The following is a 16625-nucleotide window of genomic DNA, read 5'->3' as shown; positions in this document are numbered from 1 at the left end:
AACGCAGTCTCGTTCGTGTTCCATTATAAAACCTTTATTAGCTGTACAATAATACCTCTCGGCAGTGTCGATCAAAACTGAGCTTTATTTATTTATCTATTTTTTTTATGATTCTAACATTATGCTAATACTTAATGTTGGGGCCAGTGAAAAATAAACCCTTTTGTTTTATATTCAAGTGTGTATTTTTTTTTTTTTTTCCATCCAGGTCAAAGAATGATTTTGGTCATTAAATAAAGTCCATCTTGTAAAATTAAATAGCGTTTTGTTTTGTTGATTGTGAAACGCTTCGTCTTACTTCCTCTTGGCAGCCAGCAGGTTCGGAGCAGACACTTTGACTTTGCCGGGCATGTTTCTGGATAGGTCGGCGTCCTGTAGACACGAATAACCCAATTAGTTCTGGCAATAGAATAACATTTATGTTGGGGATGGGGGGGGCGGGGGTTGGAATTGGTACCTTGACGCTGCGTAGCAAGTCCTTTTCTCTCACAGAAGTCTCCTTTGCTTTCATGAAGCTCAAAAGGGCAGTGCGGGCGGCTGAAAGGAACCATTCATGTAGTCACACAATCTAATCTGTGGGCTATAAAATAGTTACCTTTGCCTTTCTTTTGGGAGCCTGGTGTCAGCTTAACTTTGTGCCTGTAGATGTTTAAAAAAATTAAAAAATAAACCCATTATCCTTCCCTTACTTATTAACGAGTCAACTGGAGGACGGCAGTACGGACTTGCAGTTGGTGAGTGCGCTGTAGGGGGCGCACACGGGTACCGCAAACATCAGCACATCCTCAGGGTGAGGTTGTCCTGTCAGGGAGGTGAGAAGGTTCTCTGCTTCCTGGAACACAAACATTGCCATAACAGCTAATGTACTGTAAAGTGTGGTTGCGCCCTCTTGTCACCACAAGAAGGACCCTTGACCCTTGACCACCGTCAAGGGTTGTTGCAATGAAAATGTAAAATGGGTTACTTCTCAAAACATTCAGTTGTATTTCACTTTTGTTGGTACTTGGTGTGGGGGAAAAAAAAAAAAAAGTTGGGCATTGCAGTCACCTCAGCTCCGGGGTTGTCGGCATCCGCGTCGTCCTCCTGAAAAAAATGACACAATGCAAACAGTCACAACTCTGCATTTGAAAAGTGACATTCTAACAGTTTATTTTTCTTTGTGAATAATGGAGGATGTGTTCAAGAAAAAAAAGAAAAGCGCAAATGTTCAAATGAGGTGTTGACCATATTGGGGGAAAAAAACCTTGCAGGCTAGAGTGGCTGCTACCTTGTCGTCTTGCTCCGCAGAAGCCGCCTCCTCGCCCTCAGCGGCCATCTGCTCCGGTTTCTTGGTGGAGGCCTGATGAGGTCTGGGAGGGGGCTTCTGAAGAGGGGGCTTCTTAGGGGGCTCCTCCTTGCCCTTCCCCTTCTTTCCTTTCTTTCCCTTGTCCTTCTCCTCCTTGCTGGCACCGGCTGACTGTGAAGAGCAGGACTGAGATGACTTCTGTGTTGTGGCGTGTTGGGTGTAGGTGCATGCGTGTACCCCAAGCAGCTGCATCATGAGCTCGCGGTCCTCTTCATCCTGGTCCTTGTATTTCTCCTTGATCTTCTTCAGCTTGTTCTGTCGTCAACACAGAAGAATTTCTCTAAATTGCAATGTTCCTCCCTGCAACACTCCAGGAATTGTTTCACTTTACATTAACTATAATAACGGTTGAGTAAAATTCTGTAAATTTGGATTGCACAGCTAAACCATCTTGTTCTGACCAAAATCTCACCTTCTGGCCTCTTTTTGGTGGCAGCTGGGCTGACGCGCTGCCGCTTTTGGATCCCTGGTCCACATCCTGTTTGGCCGGCGTGGCCTCAGAGTTCTTTTCTACTTCGCACACTTCCGGTTTCTGCTTCTTTTTCTCATCTCTAACAAGGCAACAAAAGTCTTTTACAGAAAGCCCTAACATCAACGATATTTAGTGACGATGTCCTCATCAAGTCATTTGTCGTGATTGAAGTCAAGTCCAAAATATGGATAGTGGCCACGCACGGTTAAAATATAAAAATATTCTGGGGGAACACGACAGGCGTTCCTTTGCCTTACCGTCTCTGCTTAGCAGTCATGTGCTTCCTCCCTTGCGCGTCGATGTCGGCCTGGAAGGACAAAATAAATGTTGTTAAATGTGAGCTGTGATTATGGGAGAAAAAAAAAAGTATCCAAAGATGTCAACCTGTGAGATTTCTTCTTTCTTGAAGCTGATGTTCTGGGAACTCCTGGAGGTGAAAAAAAAAAAAAAAAAAAAGACGACCATCAGTGACTCACTTCGATGCTCCAGAAAGTTAAGATGACTTTCCAGTCGTGGTACCTGACGGGCTGCAGGTGAGTGAGGACGATGGTGGTGTCAGGGTAGCTCACTTCCTCGTTGTCTTCCTCTTCGCTCTCCGAGTCGCTCGGCTCGGACGGCTTTGCGTCCTCCATCCCCTCCGTGGCTTTTTCATGGGCATCCTCCGCCTTGGGCTCCTCTTTTTTCTCTTCTGCTCCATCCTCGGTGCCGCTATCGTCACCTACGGAGGCGCCCAGTGTCAGGTTGTGATTGTCAACGGTATGGAAGATTCAGTGCTTACCCACGAGCTCCTCGCCTTCCTCCAACATCTCAGCCGTTCTGGAGGCCATTTCCTCCACGTCCTCTTCCAGCGTCTTCACCTTGCGCTCGCCTTTGTGACGGAACACGCTTTGCTCGTCGACCTGAGAAGCAGATGTCGACTTGCGGTCAGAATCATTGTGTGTTTTTGTCCTCTTAGCAGAAGCTTTACCTTAAAGAGGAAGCCGAAGCCCATAATCAAGTAAGAAGGCGGCAGATAGTTTTTCTTTCCTGAGGAGAAGAAAATGTCAAACATTCAGAAGTAACTCTGTTGAGCAAAACGAGCGTTCTGAAAGTACCCCTGATCATGAAGCTGCCGGTGGTCAAGTACTCTCCTGTCGGCGCGGTCTTGGAAACCTAAACGTCAACAACAATTAAGTTTATTGCGTCCAAAAAGACGTTTGGAGATTTTTTACTTTTTTTATTACCCAGGATGTTCAAAAAAAAAAAAAAAATACAGACTTACCTGATGATGGTGGACCCACCAAGCGCTGGTGACTATCTTGGCATCCCAGGCGGCACTGTAGCACACCGACATGGTGCCCGCCTCGGTCAGTGTGCGAGGGGGGATGGGATTACCTGAAAGGGAAAAAAGGAAGTTGAAGTTGTCAATCATAAATGAGATAAATGTCGGTGGACTTACCTGAGGGGTTTTTGATGACACAACTGGTAGCGCCATGGAGATCAGCGTGGACGTAGATGTCACCTGGCAACAAGCAACAGTCAACCCCCGCTTATCAATTGCTTTCATTTTAATTGAAAACATTTTAGAACCTATTTTTCTCAAAAAGGTCACCAAATAAGCATCAAAACGCATTTGGACTTTACCGGCTCGCAGGTAGCGCTTGACGATCATCTCGTTCTGCTGCTGGTCTCGCCCTGCGATGACGAGGTAGTTCTCTGATGTGATGAACCACAGGAACTTCTCAAACCTACCAAAAATTAGGCGACACGTCACTGAGAGGACGCCAAAGACTCACCAAACAAGTGGCGTGAAGCAGCGGCCTCACCAGTAGACCTTCCGAGCCTTCTGAATGGTGGTCACCGTCTGGACCTCCTTCAAGGTTTGCTGGGTTTTTTTCTCAGCCGATTTCATGGCCTTCAATGACAGAAGAGGATTTTCAATGGTGTCACCAAACAAAGCAGGTTAGAAGACTACTCTTACCTTATCTGCTGCTTGAATAGTCTTCTGCTCCTTCTTTTCAGCATTTCGCTTGCAGTCATAATACCTGAAAGGAGAAATGTGGGCTTCACTGACTGAGGTTAAGAGCTTAGAAAGGTGGCTTCTTACTTTTTAGCGTTGGCGTAGGCCGACAGGCTGAGGTCCACGTCCACCAACATGGGCTTGTTCCTCTGCAGCTTCTTGTTCTGGCCTTTGTCTTTATTTTTGTTTTTCTTGCCCTTCTCCTGCACGGCCTCCTTCAACACTTCCTCCTCCTCCTCCAGTTCATCTTCTGTGATGTAAGGATTCCTAGAAGAAGGAAAAAAAAATGAGCAAGGAGCTTCGTTGTTAAGCGTCGACGTATTGGTCTCACTTCAAAAGCATGGTGATGTGGTTGGTCTGCAGCTTGAGGTCCTTGATGGCGCACGCCACGGGGTCGCCGGATGCCTGCGCCTCCTTGACCAGCACGCCGATCTCCGTCCAGTCAACCTGATTGGCCAGCGCGCTGCGGATCACCTGCAGCGCCCTCTCCACCACGGGCAGGTTCATCTCCACCAGCTCTCCTTTGACTCGGTCCACTTCCTGTCACATGATCCACAAAGGCTGACTACTCACTTGACTACTCACTTGAACCGTTTCCTCACCTGAACTTGATGCAAGGCCTCCAGCCTCTGCTCGTGGTCCTTCTTGACGTTTTCCAGCTTCTTCAGGGCCTGCTTCTCCTGGTGCAGAGCCTTCATGTCGATCTTCTGGCTCTCCATCTTGGAGAAGAACTCATCCACCGCCTGACAAGGCAACATTGTGAGGAGACCAAGTCGAAACCAACAAAAGAGATTTTTACCTTGTTGAAGGACTCAAATTCCAAGTAGGGACTTTTTAAATGCTGGGCAAAAAGGAACGGGTGGAATTCATCATACCTGTCAGTACAAACAATTTCATATTAATAATTCATGCCTATATAGTAATGATAACATTTTCTGTAACCCTTACGTGAGTAGCTCTTCGCTGGCTTTCGCAGAAGTTAAACTTGCTTTCTTTTCACTCTTCTGAATGATGAAGCCCTTCAAAAAAACAAAACAAATAAATCAATCTTCATACCTCAAAATATCAAATCAAGTAAACTTGTCATACTTTGCCGCTAAAGTTCTCCGTTTTCTCCATGTACATCTCGGCCAGTTGCAGGGCTTCCAGAATTTTCGGTGCAACTGAAACCAAAACGCAAAGTCGCAATAAATCTTCTGACTGGAAATAAATATAAGTTTGCGACCATACCTTGGGAAGCATCGACCTGACTGTCGACTTTCACTGAGCCGGACAGTCCGGCTTCTATGAAACAATGTTCTAAGAGAGTGGCTCCATAGGCTGCGTAAGTTTAGAAAAGAAACTTTAGCAATCAAGCAAAAAGTTAATTTGTTACATCCTTCATTACTTACTAAGATGAGGGTTCAACACTCTTTTCACTTGATCTCCGTTTTGTGCTTTGCTGATGATTTCTGAAAGTCTACATTGAAGGTTTAAATAGAAAAATACAGTGATGGGAAGTTAGATTAATAAATAGGAAAACATAAGGACTCAGTGATCTACTGGGGTGGACGAGTTACTTTTGTAACGTGATGAGGGGTTCCGGGGGTCTGGCGTTCTCTACGGGGTAGCGCTCCCTCACGGCGATCTTGACGTCTTCGGCCTCGGCGTTACGAAAGCGTAGTAGGTTGAGGATGGTGTACTCGTGGTCTGCGAGGATGATGTTACCCTGTAGATTAGATGGAAACACCCAACGTGTACGTTTCGATCAAATTTCCGGGGGGGTTGAATGGAGAGGCTGTAAATCTCATTCATCATGGTGATATTCACTCAGTAGTGTGTTCTCACCCGGTCGTAGAGTTCTATAATGAGGTGGTACGCGGCCTCGTCGGAGCCAAATTGGAGGTCAACGATTCTGTCGATGCCGAGCTGCTTCACGTGTGCCAGACGCCGCGTCTTCAGGTGCTTTCGACACTGCAAACATGTGCATAACATGACAGAAAAAAAAAAAAACATGGTTGATTTCCTAATCTAATAGAATCATTACATCAACTAAATGTAGTTGCGATAGTGACAGCCTTCACAACAACAATAATAATGCTATTTAAATAACATTGACTGAAAGAGGGGCTTACTTTCATGGCAAAGCCTGAAGGCATCATATTTTTGGGCCATTCGAAGTCTGTGGAGTGAATCCGAATGCCGGATTCAAGCAGCAGAATGGCTTTGCTGTCGGGCCTTTTAAAGACAACAAAGTGACATTTCATCAAAACAGTAAAGAAGCTTGCCAACAAGCACAAGATTAAACAAGTGTCAACCATGAATAGTTACTCTGGTTACTTTTTTGGAGGTGTACAGTAAAACCTTATATTGGGAATTTAATTAATTCCACAGCCAAGCTCATAACTCAAATTGCTCAAGTCATATCAATTAGAGAAGAAATAAATGACATTGGTCATCATTGACATCATTGCTTTTCAGTCTTTGATGACGTCACTCAATGCTGGAGAGGTAAAGTACAGTAGTAAACTTTCTCACAACACGACTCAAGTGATGAGTGCATTAAGAGGTCGCTGCTTACTTTTGTAGCCGAATGAGGTACGTCTTGTTGTCTATGTCGTATACGTTGTTCACTCTCATGCCCGTGAAGCTGTCAATTAGGGAAAAAAGGTATAAAAAGTGAACTGAACGGCGCATTTTGGCTAGCAGAGCCCAGATACGGCTTTAGTGACCGCCACCTACTTGGCATTTATCTCAGCGATAGCAGCCCTGATGTCTGCCGTGGTGAACCTTGTTTTCATGTTGATTTAAAAAGTCATAGAAAAGGAAAAACAGCGTAAATGTTAAGTCTGGCTTGTGCCGCACTGTCGTAGCATGCCGTGGAAGGTGCGCATGCGCACGGTTTGCCACACTACTCGAGCACAAGCGCATGCGCAGATCATGCCACTTTCAAAACACATGGATGGACAAAAGTAAATTAAAAAAAAATCACTCCTCCAGTATTTACATTGTTGGATTAGGTAGTAGTGAGTGAGTGAAATAGTTAATAACTTTAGTGAGCCTGCGCAAATGAGCTTATACGCAGAAATCAGTTATCTACGGAAGCCGACGTGAAGCAAAAATTGCTTTACTGTACATGAATGAGTAGAACGAGTGTGACGGCGATGACATGAGTTTGGCTCATTTGTTGACATTCTCAAATTATTAAGCTCATGCTAGGCCTTGCAGAAGTCCGTGTGCACTCATGATGCACTACTCCAACTGGCTCATTGGCGTTAAAAACAGGGCAAACCTTCGGAATGCGTCCAAGACGGCTGCGAACAGCGACTGGAGCAACCGGAGCAAGGAGTCCGGTGACAAGGCAGGAGAGCTAGCGGTCACCGCTCATCTTTGGAAAAGGGGTGAGAAAAAAAAACAAAAACGTTTGGACTCAAATGAATATAAAAGAGTCTTTTAATTGTCATGTTTGAAAGCATCACACTTAAAAAACCGTCGCGCATCCGAGTTGGAAGAATCTCCAGCCAGATGCCGGCTGGGTCAAGAGGGGAGGGCGAAGGCGTGCTCCGTTGCCAAGGCGACGGTCAAAGCTTAGTCGGGGCAAACATTAACCGAAAACGCCTTTTTTTAATTTATTTTTTATGCAATCACATCAAAGACTATATTTGTCACGCGTTACAGCCATTTTAATACCCTTTCCAAATATGAACGAGACAAAGAAATGCACCGTAAGTCGAATTTTTGGCTACGACTTGGGATTAGTCGCCTGTGTGTGACCTCGAATCCAAGTTTCCTATTGCTTCGAACAAATATGCTAATTAACCCTTAAAAAAATGATCTTATTATTGCAATTTTTTTTAATTCAAAATTTGCATGTTAAAAGTATCAATTTATTGGATTTATTATTGTATTATTATTGTATTATTTGATGATTGCATTCTGTCATTTAAATTGATGGATAAATAGCTGGAAATGTAGCTAACCAGAACAAAGGAATGCGCTTTCCATCCCTGCCCCCAAATCCCAATTCCCGAACTCACTGTGCCTAATTGTCCATGAGGAATTTATTGCCGTGCTGTAGTCACTGTCTAATGAGCAGAGAAATCTTCCCCTGCTGTTGCTGTGCACAAAACAATAAAACACTTGTATTTTGTTCTAGGCTACAAAATAATCAAGAAGATTGGCGAAGGTTCATTCTCTGTGGTGGTTAAAACTCAGAGTCTGAAGGATGGCAAAATGTACGCATGTAAGACGATGAAGCAGGCTATTAACAGGTGAGACGTCAAACAAATGTCAATTATGATGCATTTATGAGTAAAAATCTTATGTTCCGCCTCGTGTAGTGTGGAACAGGCCAACAACCTGCGAGAGGTTCAGGCGATGAGGAGGCTCAGCCCACATCCAAATATTATCCATCTGCACGAACTCATTTTGTGAGTCCTTCCTCGTATATTATCACGCCTGAGCGTGACGTCGCCAAATCTTATGAGACCTGCGCTCTTATTTTTCCTCTTTCACCATTTCAGCGACAAGGAAATCGGCACCGTGTCATTAATCTGCGAGCTGATGGAGATGAACATATACGAGTTCATTAAAGGTGTGTTTGTTTGACTCAAGCAAGCGAATCAAATGATATTTTGTCCAAATTATGTTTTTGTTCCCCCCCCTGCAGCGAGACAGATGCCGCCGTCTGAACACACGGTCAAACATTACATGTACCAGCTGTGCAAAGCGCTCGACCACATGCACAGGTAAACGACAAAATGGTTTGTCACTATCGACTCGCTGACAAACGATTCATTGAAAAATGTGTCCGACTCTATTCATCACAGCTGCGGGATCTTCCACAGAGACGTGAAGCCAGAAAATATTCTTATCAAAGTGAGAATGTCCAAAAATTCACAGAATTAGTGGCTAAAAAAAAACAAAACAGTCGCTGTTGCAATGGATGGATACATGGATCAATTCAAAATGAACATAATTATTATAATTCTACACACGATTCATATTTCCTAGCAAAACGTTCTAAAGCTGGGCGACTTCGGCTCGTGCAGGAGCATACATTCCAAACCGCCGCACACGGAATACATCTCCACGCGTTGGTACCGGGCTCCCGAGTGCCTCCTGACCGATGGCTACTACAGCCTGAAGATGGACATCTGGAGCGCCGGTTGTGTCTTCTATGAGATTATGAGGTAACTGACTCCAGCTCCAACTTGAATTTTTACTAGATGTGACCACCGGGGGGGGGGGAAGTATAAGAGTAATTTCACAATTCTGCAGAGAGGATAAAGAATATATGTCTGTGAGTATCGTTATATTGTCGGTCGTTATGTGTTGCTGGACTATTTGTGTTTCTGAAATCAGGGACTGTCAAGTGCTAATCGTTAGCCATTTGCGTTTTAGCTTGAATCCACTCTTCCCTGGCGCCAACGAGCTAGATCAGATCGCCAAAATCCACGACGTGCTAGGCACCCCCGAGCAATGCGTCCTGCGCAAATTCAAACAGTAGGTTGTCGACACGTGTTGGTGCAAAAAAAAAAAAAAAAAAACTGCACTTGCATATCTTTCTCACACTGTCGGTTTTTGTGCCACCAGTCACACCGCATCCAGGTCTCGAGCGATGAACTTCAATTTCCCCACCAAGAAGGGCAGCGGGCTCTCCCGTTTGCTTCCCGGTTGCGCCGCCCCTGCCGTCTCTCTGCTTTATCACATGTTGGCTTACGATGCCGACGAACGCATCGCGGCCGCCATGGTCTTGAGGCACGCCTACTTTCGGGATCTCCGGTAAGCAAGCCGGTGACTACAAAATATTTCCCTTATGTGATCCGAATTTCTTCTGTCAGGTTGGCTGAGAAAAAATGCGAGCGTATTCCTGGAGTAAGTGGGCTGCTTGAAGGCATGGGGAAAAAAGTCACCTCAGATCTCCTGTGGCGACCTTCTCGACTTTGCAAACAAATGAAGGGAAGACACGCCAGAGCCACCCCCTTAATTACTGTGAGTACACATCGAGATGTTTTTTTTTGGTGACAATTTAACAAGCTTTTACATCTAACCCTCTCCAGCACAACACAAAGTACGTAGCTGAGCCCCTCAGCCGACGCAACGGTAGCCATTACGAGCTGCCCAAAATCAAGATGGCCGCCGCAGGGCCACAGCGCTCCTTCCCGAGCTCTATGCTGCCCGTGGTTGCACACACGCAACGAGGCACCCTGCCCGCCATCGCCACTAAGAAGTGCCAGTCACGATTGGCTAAGGTAGTCATGAGCTTTTTCCAGTGCTGGGAAGTCAAATCAATAGGGAACCGCTACTTTTACTAGAATATAGGATTTTTACAGTGAATATGAAGCCCCACTATTAAAAGATATTAATATTTAGCTAAGATCCGTCAATTATGCCAGGAAAGAACAAGATTTACTTTTAGTGGAGTAACATATAGAAACCACTAGATGGCGACAAAGCACATTGTTTTAGGCTGTGGCTTGACAGTACTAAAAATACATTTATTTTGGTTCATTTTAGATTGTACTTTTTTGCTCTAGATAAATCAGTACTTAGATTTTTTTTTTTTAAATGCACACTCCAACTCAGGATTAGTACTTTTCCCACATCTACCTTTGACTGCATGACTGGAAGGTCCTTATATAGTTTCAATAAAACAGATTTTTTTTTTTTTGTCCATACAGGCCAACCACGAGTTCCAGCTATCGGCGCTGAAGACAGGCTTCATGCCGCCCCTGGAAAGGAAACTGGGAGGAGACTACTGACACACACCAACAGCAATTTTGTTTGCACACAGAATAATGAACATATGATTGTGATTTATTAATCCCTGCTTTACCCCCACACACATGCAGTTATCAATATGTTTGGAAAGTAGCTTGCCAGCCTCTCAATAGGCTCATTAATTTGCACTTTACTGTTGTAAACGTGTTCTTAAGTGTACTTTAAGACATGAGAGCTTGTGTGAATTAAATTGCATGTGTATTTATACAGAATGTTTTTTTTAATCAAAAGATAAATGTCAATATAATGAAAACAATTTTGAAAAAATATATTAAATTCAAGAAACAAAAACATGGCTATTGCACTCAAGATACGAATAAATATGAAACAAAAGTTTGGAATAAGACTAAATCGGTGTGAAGTAATTTACGGCGTAGTCAACAATTTTGAGAAATAAAATTGTGACTATGACTACATGTTAATCAGGGACAAAAATGAAATCAGAAAAACTGTGTATTCAAGATTATTTTTAATATTATTATGTATACTTTAGAAATATAACTCTCCATGACAAAACCTCCCACGGGGTAAGTGGTAAGTTTGGCCTCCCCAACCCTCCCTGTCAACAAATCAATTAATTACAATATACACATTTATGATACAGAGCACATTTCAATCTGAACACAATATTAAAATAAATGTTCAATAGATACTTTTAATATTCTTTTCTCTACTGTATTAGCCATCTGTGAGCACAACACAAAAACTTGTAAAGCCATTTTGCCCCATCTAATAAACTTATTTAAGTGCAAACTTTTCTCTCTTTAAAAAGACTAGAATTGCAGCATCCAGTTTTTAGCCTTGTTTGTGGGAGGAGTTGGGGGCGAGGACGTTAAAACTGTCCCTTTCCCTCTTTTTTTGTTCTAATATAGTACTAAAAAAAAAAAAAAAATCAGTGCAAGTCATTGGGTTGGACATTGGGGGAGACAGACGTAAGTGATGCAAGATTCCTAGTGTAAAAAAAAAAAAAAAAGACAGCTCAACTCAATGCTAATAACCCTGAGCAGTCTAAGCTACACTTCCAGTTTAAAAAAAAAAAAAAAAAAGTTACAATACCATTCAGTCTGGATGAGCTTCGAGATGAATGTAAAAATTATTACTGTAAGTTGAGCAACCTTTTTCCCCTTGATGCAGTCTTCCTCTTTAAGGCAGGGATGGACAACCCTTTTCCTTTGCTATAAGGAAAAAAAAAAAAAAAAAAAATGAAAACATAACTACTAACCTGTCTGATTTTCCAGGCGAGTCATGTGTTTGAACAAGCGTTACGGATTGTTACCTCTGCTCAAAAGCAATGATTCCCAACCACTGTTCCTTTTTTTTTTTTTTACCACAATCTCAAGAACCGCAGGCCAGAAAAAAAACAGGGCAAATACTTTTTTTTTTACGATATAGCTGTCTAAAATAGGCACCTTGGCTCAATAGATGTTGGGAAGCACTGCTCTTAGGAGTGTGAAACAATAAAGGCAGGACAAAAGGGGAACTCATTACAAAAATAAATACAATTTAAAAAAAAAAAAAAAAAAAGGGGGGGAAATTTTGCATCGCTCGCTGAGGAAATGAAGAGCTGCATGAGACAGCGTCTTGCGTGGGGTTTTGTCTTTAGCAGCAGATTTATTGTGTTGTGAGCTGTACTACTGTTTCCCACTGGGAGAGCTGGATTGGGTTTGGGAGGACAATAAATCCTGGAACAAAAAAAAACATTTGGGAGAAGAGGAACATGTTTTTTTCCACAAACTGCAGCAAAAAGGGAAAAAAATATGCTCATTTCGGTTTTGACATTAAGAGCAGCCATTTAATGCCATCTAAATGCTTTAAACAGTGAAAACTCCAAATAGAGTGAGCCCCTATATATTCACAGTTCTCCATTTAAACGTTTGCTGATTGAAAGCTTTTCTAGAATTTATCCTTTGTTGTTCCGAAAATTGAAAGAAAAAAAAAAAACATGGGGGGGGCTATTGAGAGATTTTCCCGACCCTATCCAACCCTTACGCGTGCGCTCAACACCAAGTTGGGCCAAGCCACGGACACAGTGATCGACTTTCACTTCCGTCATTGACATTCCAAATCAAGGCCTCATAACACTTTTTGGGACCTCCTTGTTATGCTCAAATCATAACCGAAAGAAATGACAATGGCACTCCACCATTTTGTACACTTTTAGATATAATGGCATTCCAGACAGTGTCAATGGTTTCATTTGGATAATTACGGGATTTAGCACATACTAAAAATATAAGCGACATTTTTTTTTATATATTTATATTTATCTTTCGACTCTTATGTCAGAAATCTTTACTACGATTTGTGCATTGAAAATTAGGGAGCGACATTTTGTGAAAAATGAATCCTCATTGGCTCATCCCTCACCCCTGCCTGAGGTTTGATGGAAGTACTTTCTTTTTTTTTTTTTTTAAAGGCGCCTTCTGCACTGAAACACGACTTAAGCTGTCAGCACACGAGGAAGTGCATACGAGATTGTTCGGAGCAAAGTAGCTGAGCGGTGATTCCCAACCACTAAGGCGTGGGAAAGTCACCCAATATCAGTGTGACACAGAATAACTAAATCCTCCTCCACTAGATGGCGACAGTGTACAATTAAACTCAGTGTCAATGAAATTTAACGGACTTTTGGTGACATTTTAACTTGGTGGTGTGCCTTGAGATTTTCCTGCCTTTCCTCAAAGGTTGGGAAACATCGCACGATAGGATGCGCTAACGCAAAAGGATCGTCTTTCGAGCGATTTGGCATAGGAGCAGCTGGGGGAAGGGATTGGGGGGAGGCGAAAAAGGCCATGTGATATGCGAGTCATATCTGGAATTGCTACGAGCTCGTCAGTTGCAGAGAGACTCACGCGTGGGTCGGCCCTGCGTTAAAAAGAACTCACCGCTTTGCCCGCCCTGGCCCACGTGCAAATAAATCCCTCTTGACAAGCAGTCACTAAGCAGTCCTCTAAAAAAATGAGCACAGTCAGCCTCTCGTGCGCTATCTTTTTACAGATGAGCGGCTCGAGCAGGGGCACGTCCTCCATGCGCGGGCAGAGCGGCGTGCCCAGCGTCTTGGCGGCGTCCGTCTTGCTCTTGGTCAGTACGTTGAGCTTGTCGCTGCTCTTGCTGCTGATGTGGCCCATGCTGTGGTTGCGCTTGTGGTCCTTGTCGTGGTGGCGCTCTTTGCGCTCGTGCAGCGACAGCGTGGCGAATTTGCTGACGCCCGTGGCGATGGCGCCGTCCATCAGGCCGCCGCCCGGCTTATTAGCGTTATTGGACACGCCGGTTGCGGTGGCGCCGGAAGAGGTGGAATGGGGCAAGCTGTTGGAACGCGGGAGCGCACTCGAGACGGAGTTCACGGCGGGAGTGACGGCTACGCTGGTGCTTCCGTTGGTGGCGTTCGTACCGGAAGGGAGTATAGTGGAGCCGGGCGGCGGTGGCGAGATGGTGGCGTTCATCACGTTGGTGTGCGTCCGTGTCCGCGAAAGAGGCAAGTGCGGGAACAGGATGTCCTCGGTGAGGTCCCACAGGCACAGCTGAGTGTCCTGACCCACCGAGCCGAAGCGGTACGTCACGCTGACGGGTCGGCTCTCGGTGGAGTTACGTTTGGAGAGGCGCGACTGCGTGCTGTTGGCGCGGTCCCGCCCCGAGTTGGCCAAGTGCTCCTGGAAGTCCTCGTCGCTGCCGCTGAACTCCAACGGGTCGCTTTCCTCCACGCTGGTGGTGTAGTGGTCGAAGGCCACCACGCTCACCCACGACTTGTGGCCGTGGCCGCGGGCGATCACCCGGCAGTCCAGGAAGGACCAGACGGTGACCAGGTCGTCCTCGCCGCCCGCCACGATGTACTTGCCGTCGGGGCTCCAGCATACGCACAGCAGGCCGCCGAAGTAGCTCTTCATGGTGCCGTGCAGCTCTACGGCGTCAAAGTTAAAGACGCGGAGGAAGCCGTCCTGACTCACGCACGCCAGGAACTTGCCGTCCGGGGAGAAGGCGAACTCGTTGAGGGCCCCTTCGCCTACCGTCCATTTGAGCAGCGGGTTCCGGGTGGATTTGCTCTTGCAGGTGTGCACCGAGTAGCTGTCGCCTTGCTTGAGGAGCTGGTAGTGAGGCGCCGTTGTGCCGCACGTGTGCTCCACGTTGTACAGGTACATGTTGCCGCTGGCGTGCGACACCAGGAAGAGGCTCTCGGAGCCCGGGACCCACTTCACGCAGGTCACCCTGGACTTGTCTATTAGTCTCTGATGGGAGGAGGAGCCATAAGGACAGGACAAGAAGATCACAAATCGGTTCAATTTGTCTCGGTTTACTCGGCTGCGAATGGTCGCGGTGGTCCCGAAATCCAAGTCGAGTAAACGTGTACAGACACTCGAGTTGAAAATCATGGCACACAATCTCCACGTCATATCATGACGGCGATGTTTCTTCTCATTTGTTTACGTGTTTTTAATTTCAAACTTGGACAAGGGAAATAAAAAGGACGACAAGCACGAGGCCTCCTTACCTCCTCGTTGAAGAGCTTGCTCGTCTCCTTCTTGATGGGGTCGATGAGCTGCACTTGCCCGGCCGAGAAGCCCACCAGCAGCGACACGCTCTCGGCCGTGGCGGTGAGGTGGTTGAAGTCGTGGCAGGTGGGCTGTGTCCCCTTGTAGATGCGCTTGTCGATGGGCTTGCTCAGGTCGGCGGCCTGAGAAGAAAGTAGGCTCTGAACGGTGCCAACTATGTCTTCTAATGTATATGTTAGGAAATGGATGGACGCCGCACTGATGACTGAGTCGGCTCCAATGGCTTTAAACTGCGGCATGCGTGACAGCGTTTGATTGGAGGATGACGACACGCATGCCGCAAGGTTGCAATTTAGCTGTCAGCTGACATTCGGTTCACATTCATCCGCCTCACTATGCACCATTGAATATGAGCCACTGTTGAGATGTTTAATGTTCTACTAAGGCTGGAAAGTGACCAAATTCTGAACAACTTTTGGAGATGCTTGCTGGTGCATCCTTGTTTTTGCCACCCTTCCTTCCAATCATGACTTGGACTCTTACGGTTTCAAAATTGATCCTTGACCTTACATCGACCTGTTTCTGAGGGAACACAAACAGTTCTCAGGAGTGTTAAGGTTTTTTTTTGGAGTCATCAAATTTAAGAGTGATATTTAGATCATTTCAGTTGGTGTGGAATGTCAAAACTGATAGTATGTGTGTGCTAAGTGACATATTTGGCCTCACGAAAGACGCGCCGCTACAAGCTAAGCGGCTAACTCCGTTCACAACAATGAAAGCAGCATTAAGTGGACACCTGTCAGAATATCATGGGGCGTCGACAGGTGGTAGAGAACCGTTCCCGGCAAACACAAACTATTCCCCGCGACTTTTAAAACTCCCAAGGAGCTCCAGTGCAACACGTCTCAGACTGCCAGAGGGAATTTGACAGATATGGCCTCGAATTACCTTGTGAAGTCAGACGCACTGCTAACTAGTTAGCTCAAAGCTAACTAGCCAGCTGGCTCCATTTGAAAGTCACACACCCGTCAAAGTTGAACTAAGAGGCCGGGCGGAAAGCGACGGGTTCGGGCAACACGATTGTAGCACTAACGGGGAGTGTGCGTGTCATGGCACGGTACCTTTCGGACGCCTTTGTAGATGTAGAAGTAGAGCTCACGGCCCACATTGAAACAGATCCTGTCGCCGTTGCCCGACTGGTCGTTGACGTTGACGAAGGAGACCTTGACCGGGTTGGAGCCCTGCGAGTTAAAAGGCACTCTGTTGGGACGGCTGTATTCGGAGTGTGTGAGGAGTTTGTAGACGCCTTCCCGGGTGGTGAACTGAGTTTTGATTTCGTTCATCTCCTTCCCTCCTCCCTCCGCCGCCATCTTTGAAATTAACATTCATCCCTTTCCCCCAAGCCGGATCTTACGCAATGGCGAGGGCGGGAGAGGCAGGGCATGGAAATTGAATTGTCCGATATTTGTATTATGTATTTTGTCAACTAAAAAAAAGATAATAATTAAATAATAAAGTGCTATGGGAATAGTAGTGGTTATTTATTCGTGCATTTTGACA

The 16625-nt window shown here is 45.4% G+C and overlaps 3 protein-coding genes across 5 annotated transcripts; 1 reads left to right on the top strand and 2 right to left on the bottom strand.

Moving 5' to 3' along the window:
* Positions 1-12: 12 nt before the first annotated feature.
* Positions 13-6706, bottom strand: nemf (nuclear export mediator factor). Its single transcript, XM_085931590.1, has 32 exons — positions 6538-6706; positions 6377-6445; positions 5931-6033; positions 5644-5769; positions 5376-5524; positions 5208-5275; positions 5047-5136; positions 4906-4979; positions 4765-4835; positions 4616-4691; positions 4419-4559; positions 4148-4356; positions 3904-4083; positions 3778-3841; positions 3623-3711; positions 3441-3544; positions 3256-3318; positions 3079-3191; positions 2912-2969; positions 2785-2843; positions 2596-2716; positions 2337-2535; positions 2202-2244; positions 2075-2124; positions 1758-1896; positions 1523-1600; positions 1268-1456; positions 1048-1083; positions 726-832; positions 596-639; positions 458-537; positions 13-372 (listed from the first exon to the last, which is right to left on the bottom strand). Exons 1-32 carry the CDS (start codon positions 6594-6596, stop codon positions 295-297), a joined length of 3129 nt encoding a protein of 1042 aa, XP_085787716.1. The 5' UTR covers positions 6597-6706; the 3' UTR covers positions 13-294.
* mok (MOK protein kinase) lies at positions 6306-10790 on the top strand. Of its 3 annotated transcripts, XM_085931595.1 has the most exons (13): positions 6306-6393; positions 7081-7196; positions 7952-8066; positions 8136-8225; positions 8319-8389; positions 8465-8543; positions 8625-8673; positions 8809-8987; positions 9199-9300; positions 9391-9579; positions 9639-9789; positions 9858-10049; positions 10479-10790. In XM_085931595.1, the coding sequence occupies exons 1-13, from the start codon at positions 6389-6391 to the stop codon at positions 10557-10559; spliced, it is 1419 nt and encodes a 472-aa protein (XP_085787721.1). In that variant the 5' UTR covers positions 6306-6388; the 3' UTR covers positions 10560-10790. The 3 variants fall into 3 exon arrangements, with proteins under 3 accessions (XP_085787721.1, XP_085787720.1, XP_085787722.1); XM_085931594.1 differs by lacking the exon at positions 6306-6393 and having other exon boundaries at positions 6451-7196; XM_085931596.1 differs by lacking the exons at positions 6306-6393; positions 7081-7196 and adding an exon at positions 7398-7520.
* A 746-nt stretch (positions 10791-11536) lies between these two features.
* wdr20a (WD repeat domain 20a) lies at positions 11537-16529 on the bottom strand. The gene is made up of 3 exons (XM_085931593.1): positions 16187-16529; positions 15065-15247; positions 11537-14801 (listed from the first exon to the last, which is right to left on the bottom strand). The coding sequence occupies exons 1-3, from the start codon at positions 16448-16450 to the stop codon at positions 13449-13451; spliced, it is 1800 nt and encodes a 599-aa protein (XP_085787719.1). The 5' UTR covers positions 16451-16529; the 3' UTR covers positions 11537-13448.
* Between the last annotated feature and the right edge of the window lie 96 nt (positions 16530-16625).

Source organism: Syngnathus leptorhynchus, chromosome 15 (genome assembly GCF_054491065.1).
Source record: "Syngnathus leptorhynchus isolate UIUO chromosome 15, UIUO_Slep, whole genome shotgun sequence".
Lineage (NCBI taxonomy): Eukaryota > Metazoa > Chordata > Actinopteri > Syngnathiformes > Syngnathidae > Syngnathus > Syngnathus leptorhynchus.
This window is presented reverse-complemented; position numbering and strand designations above follow the sequence as displayed.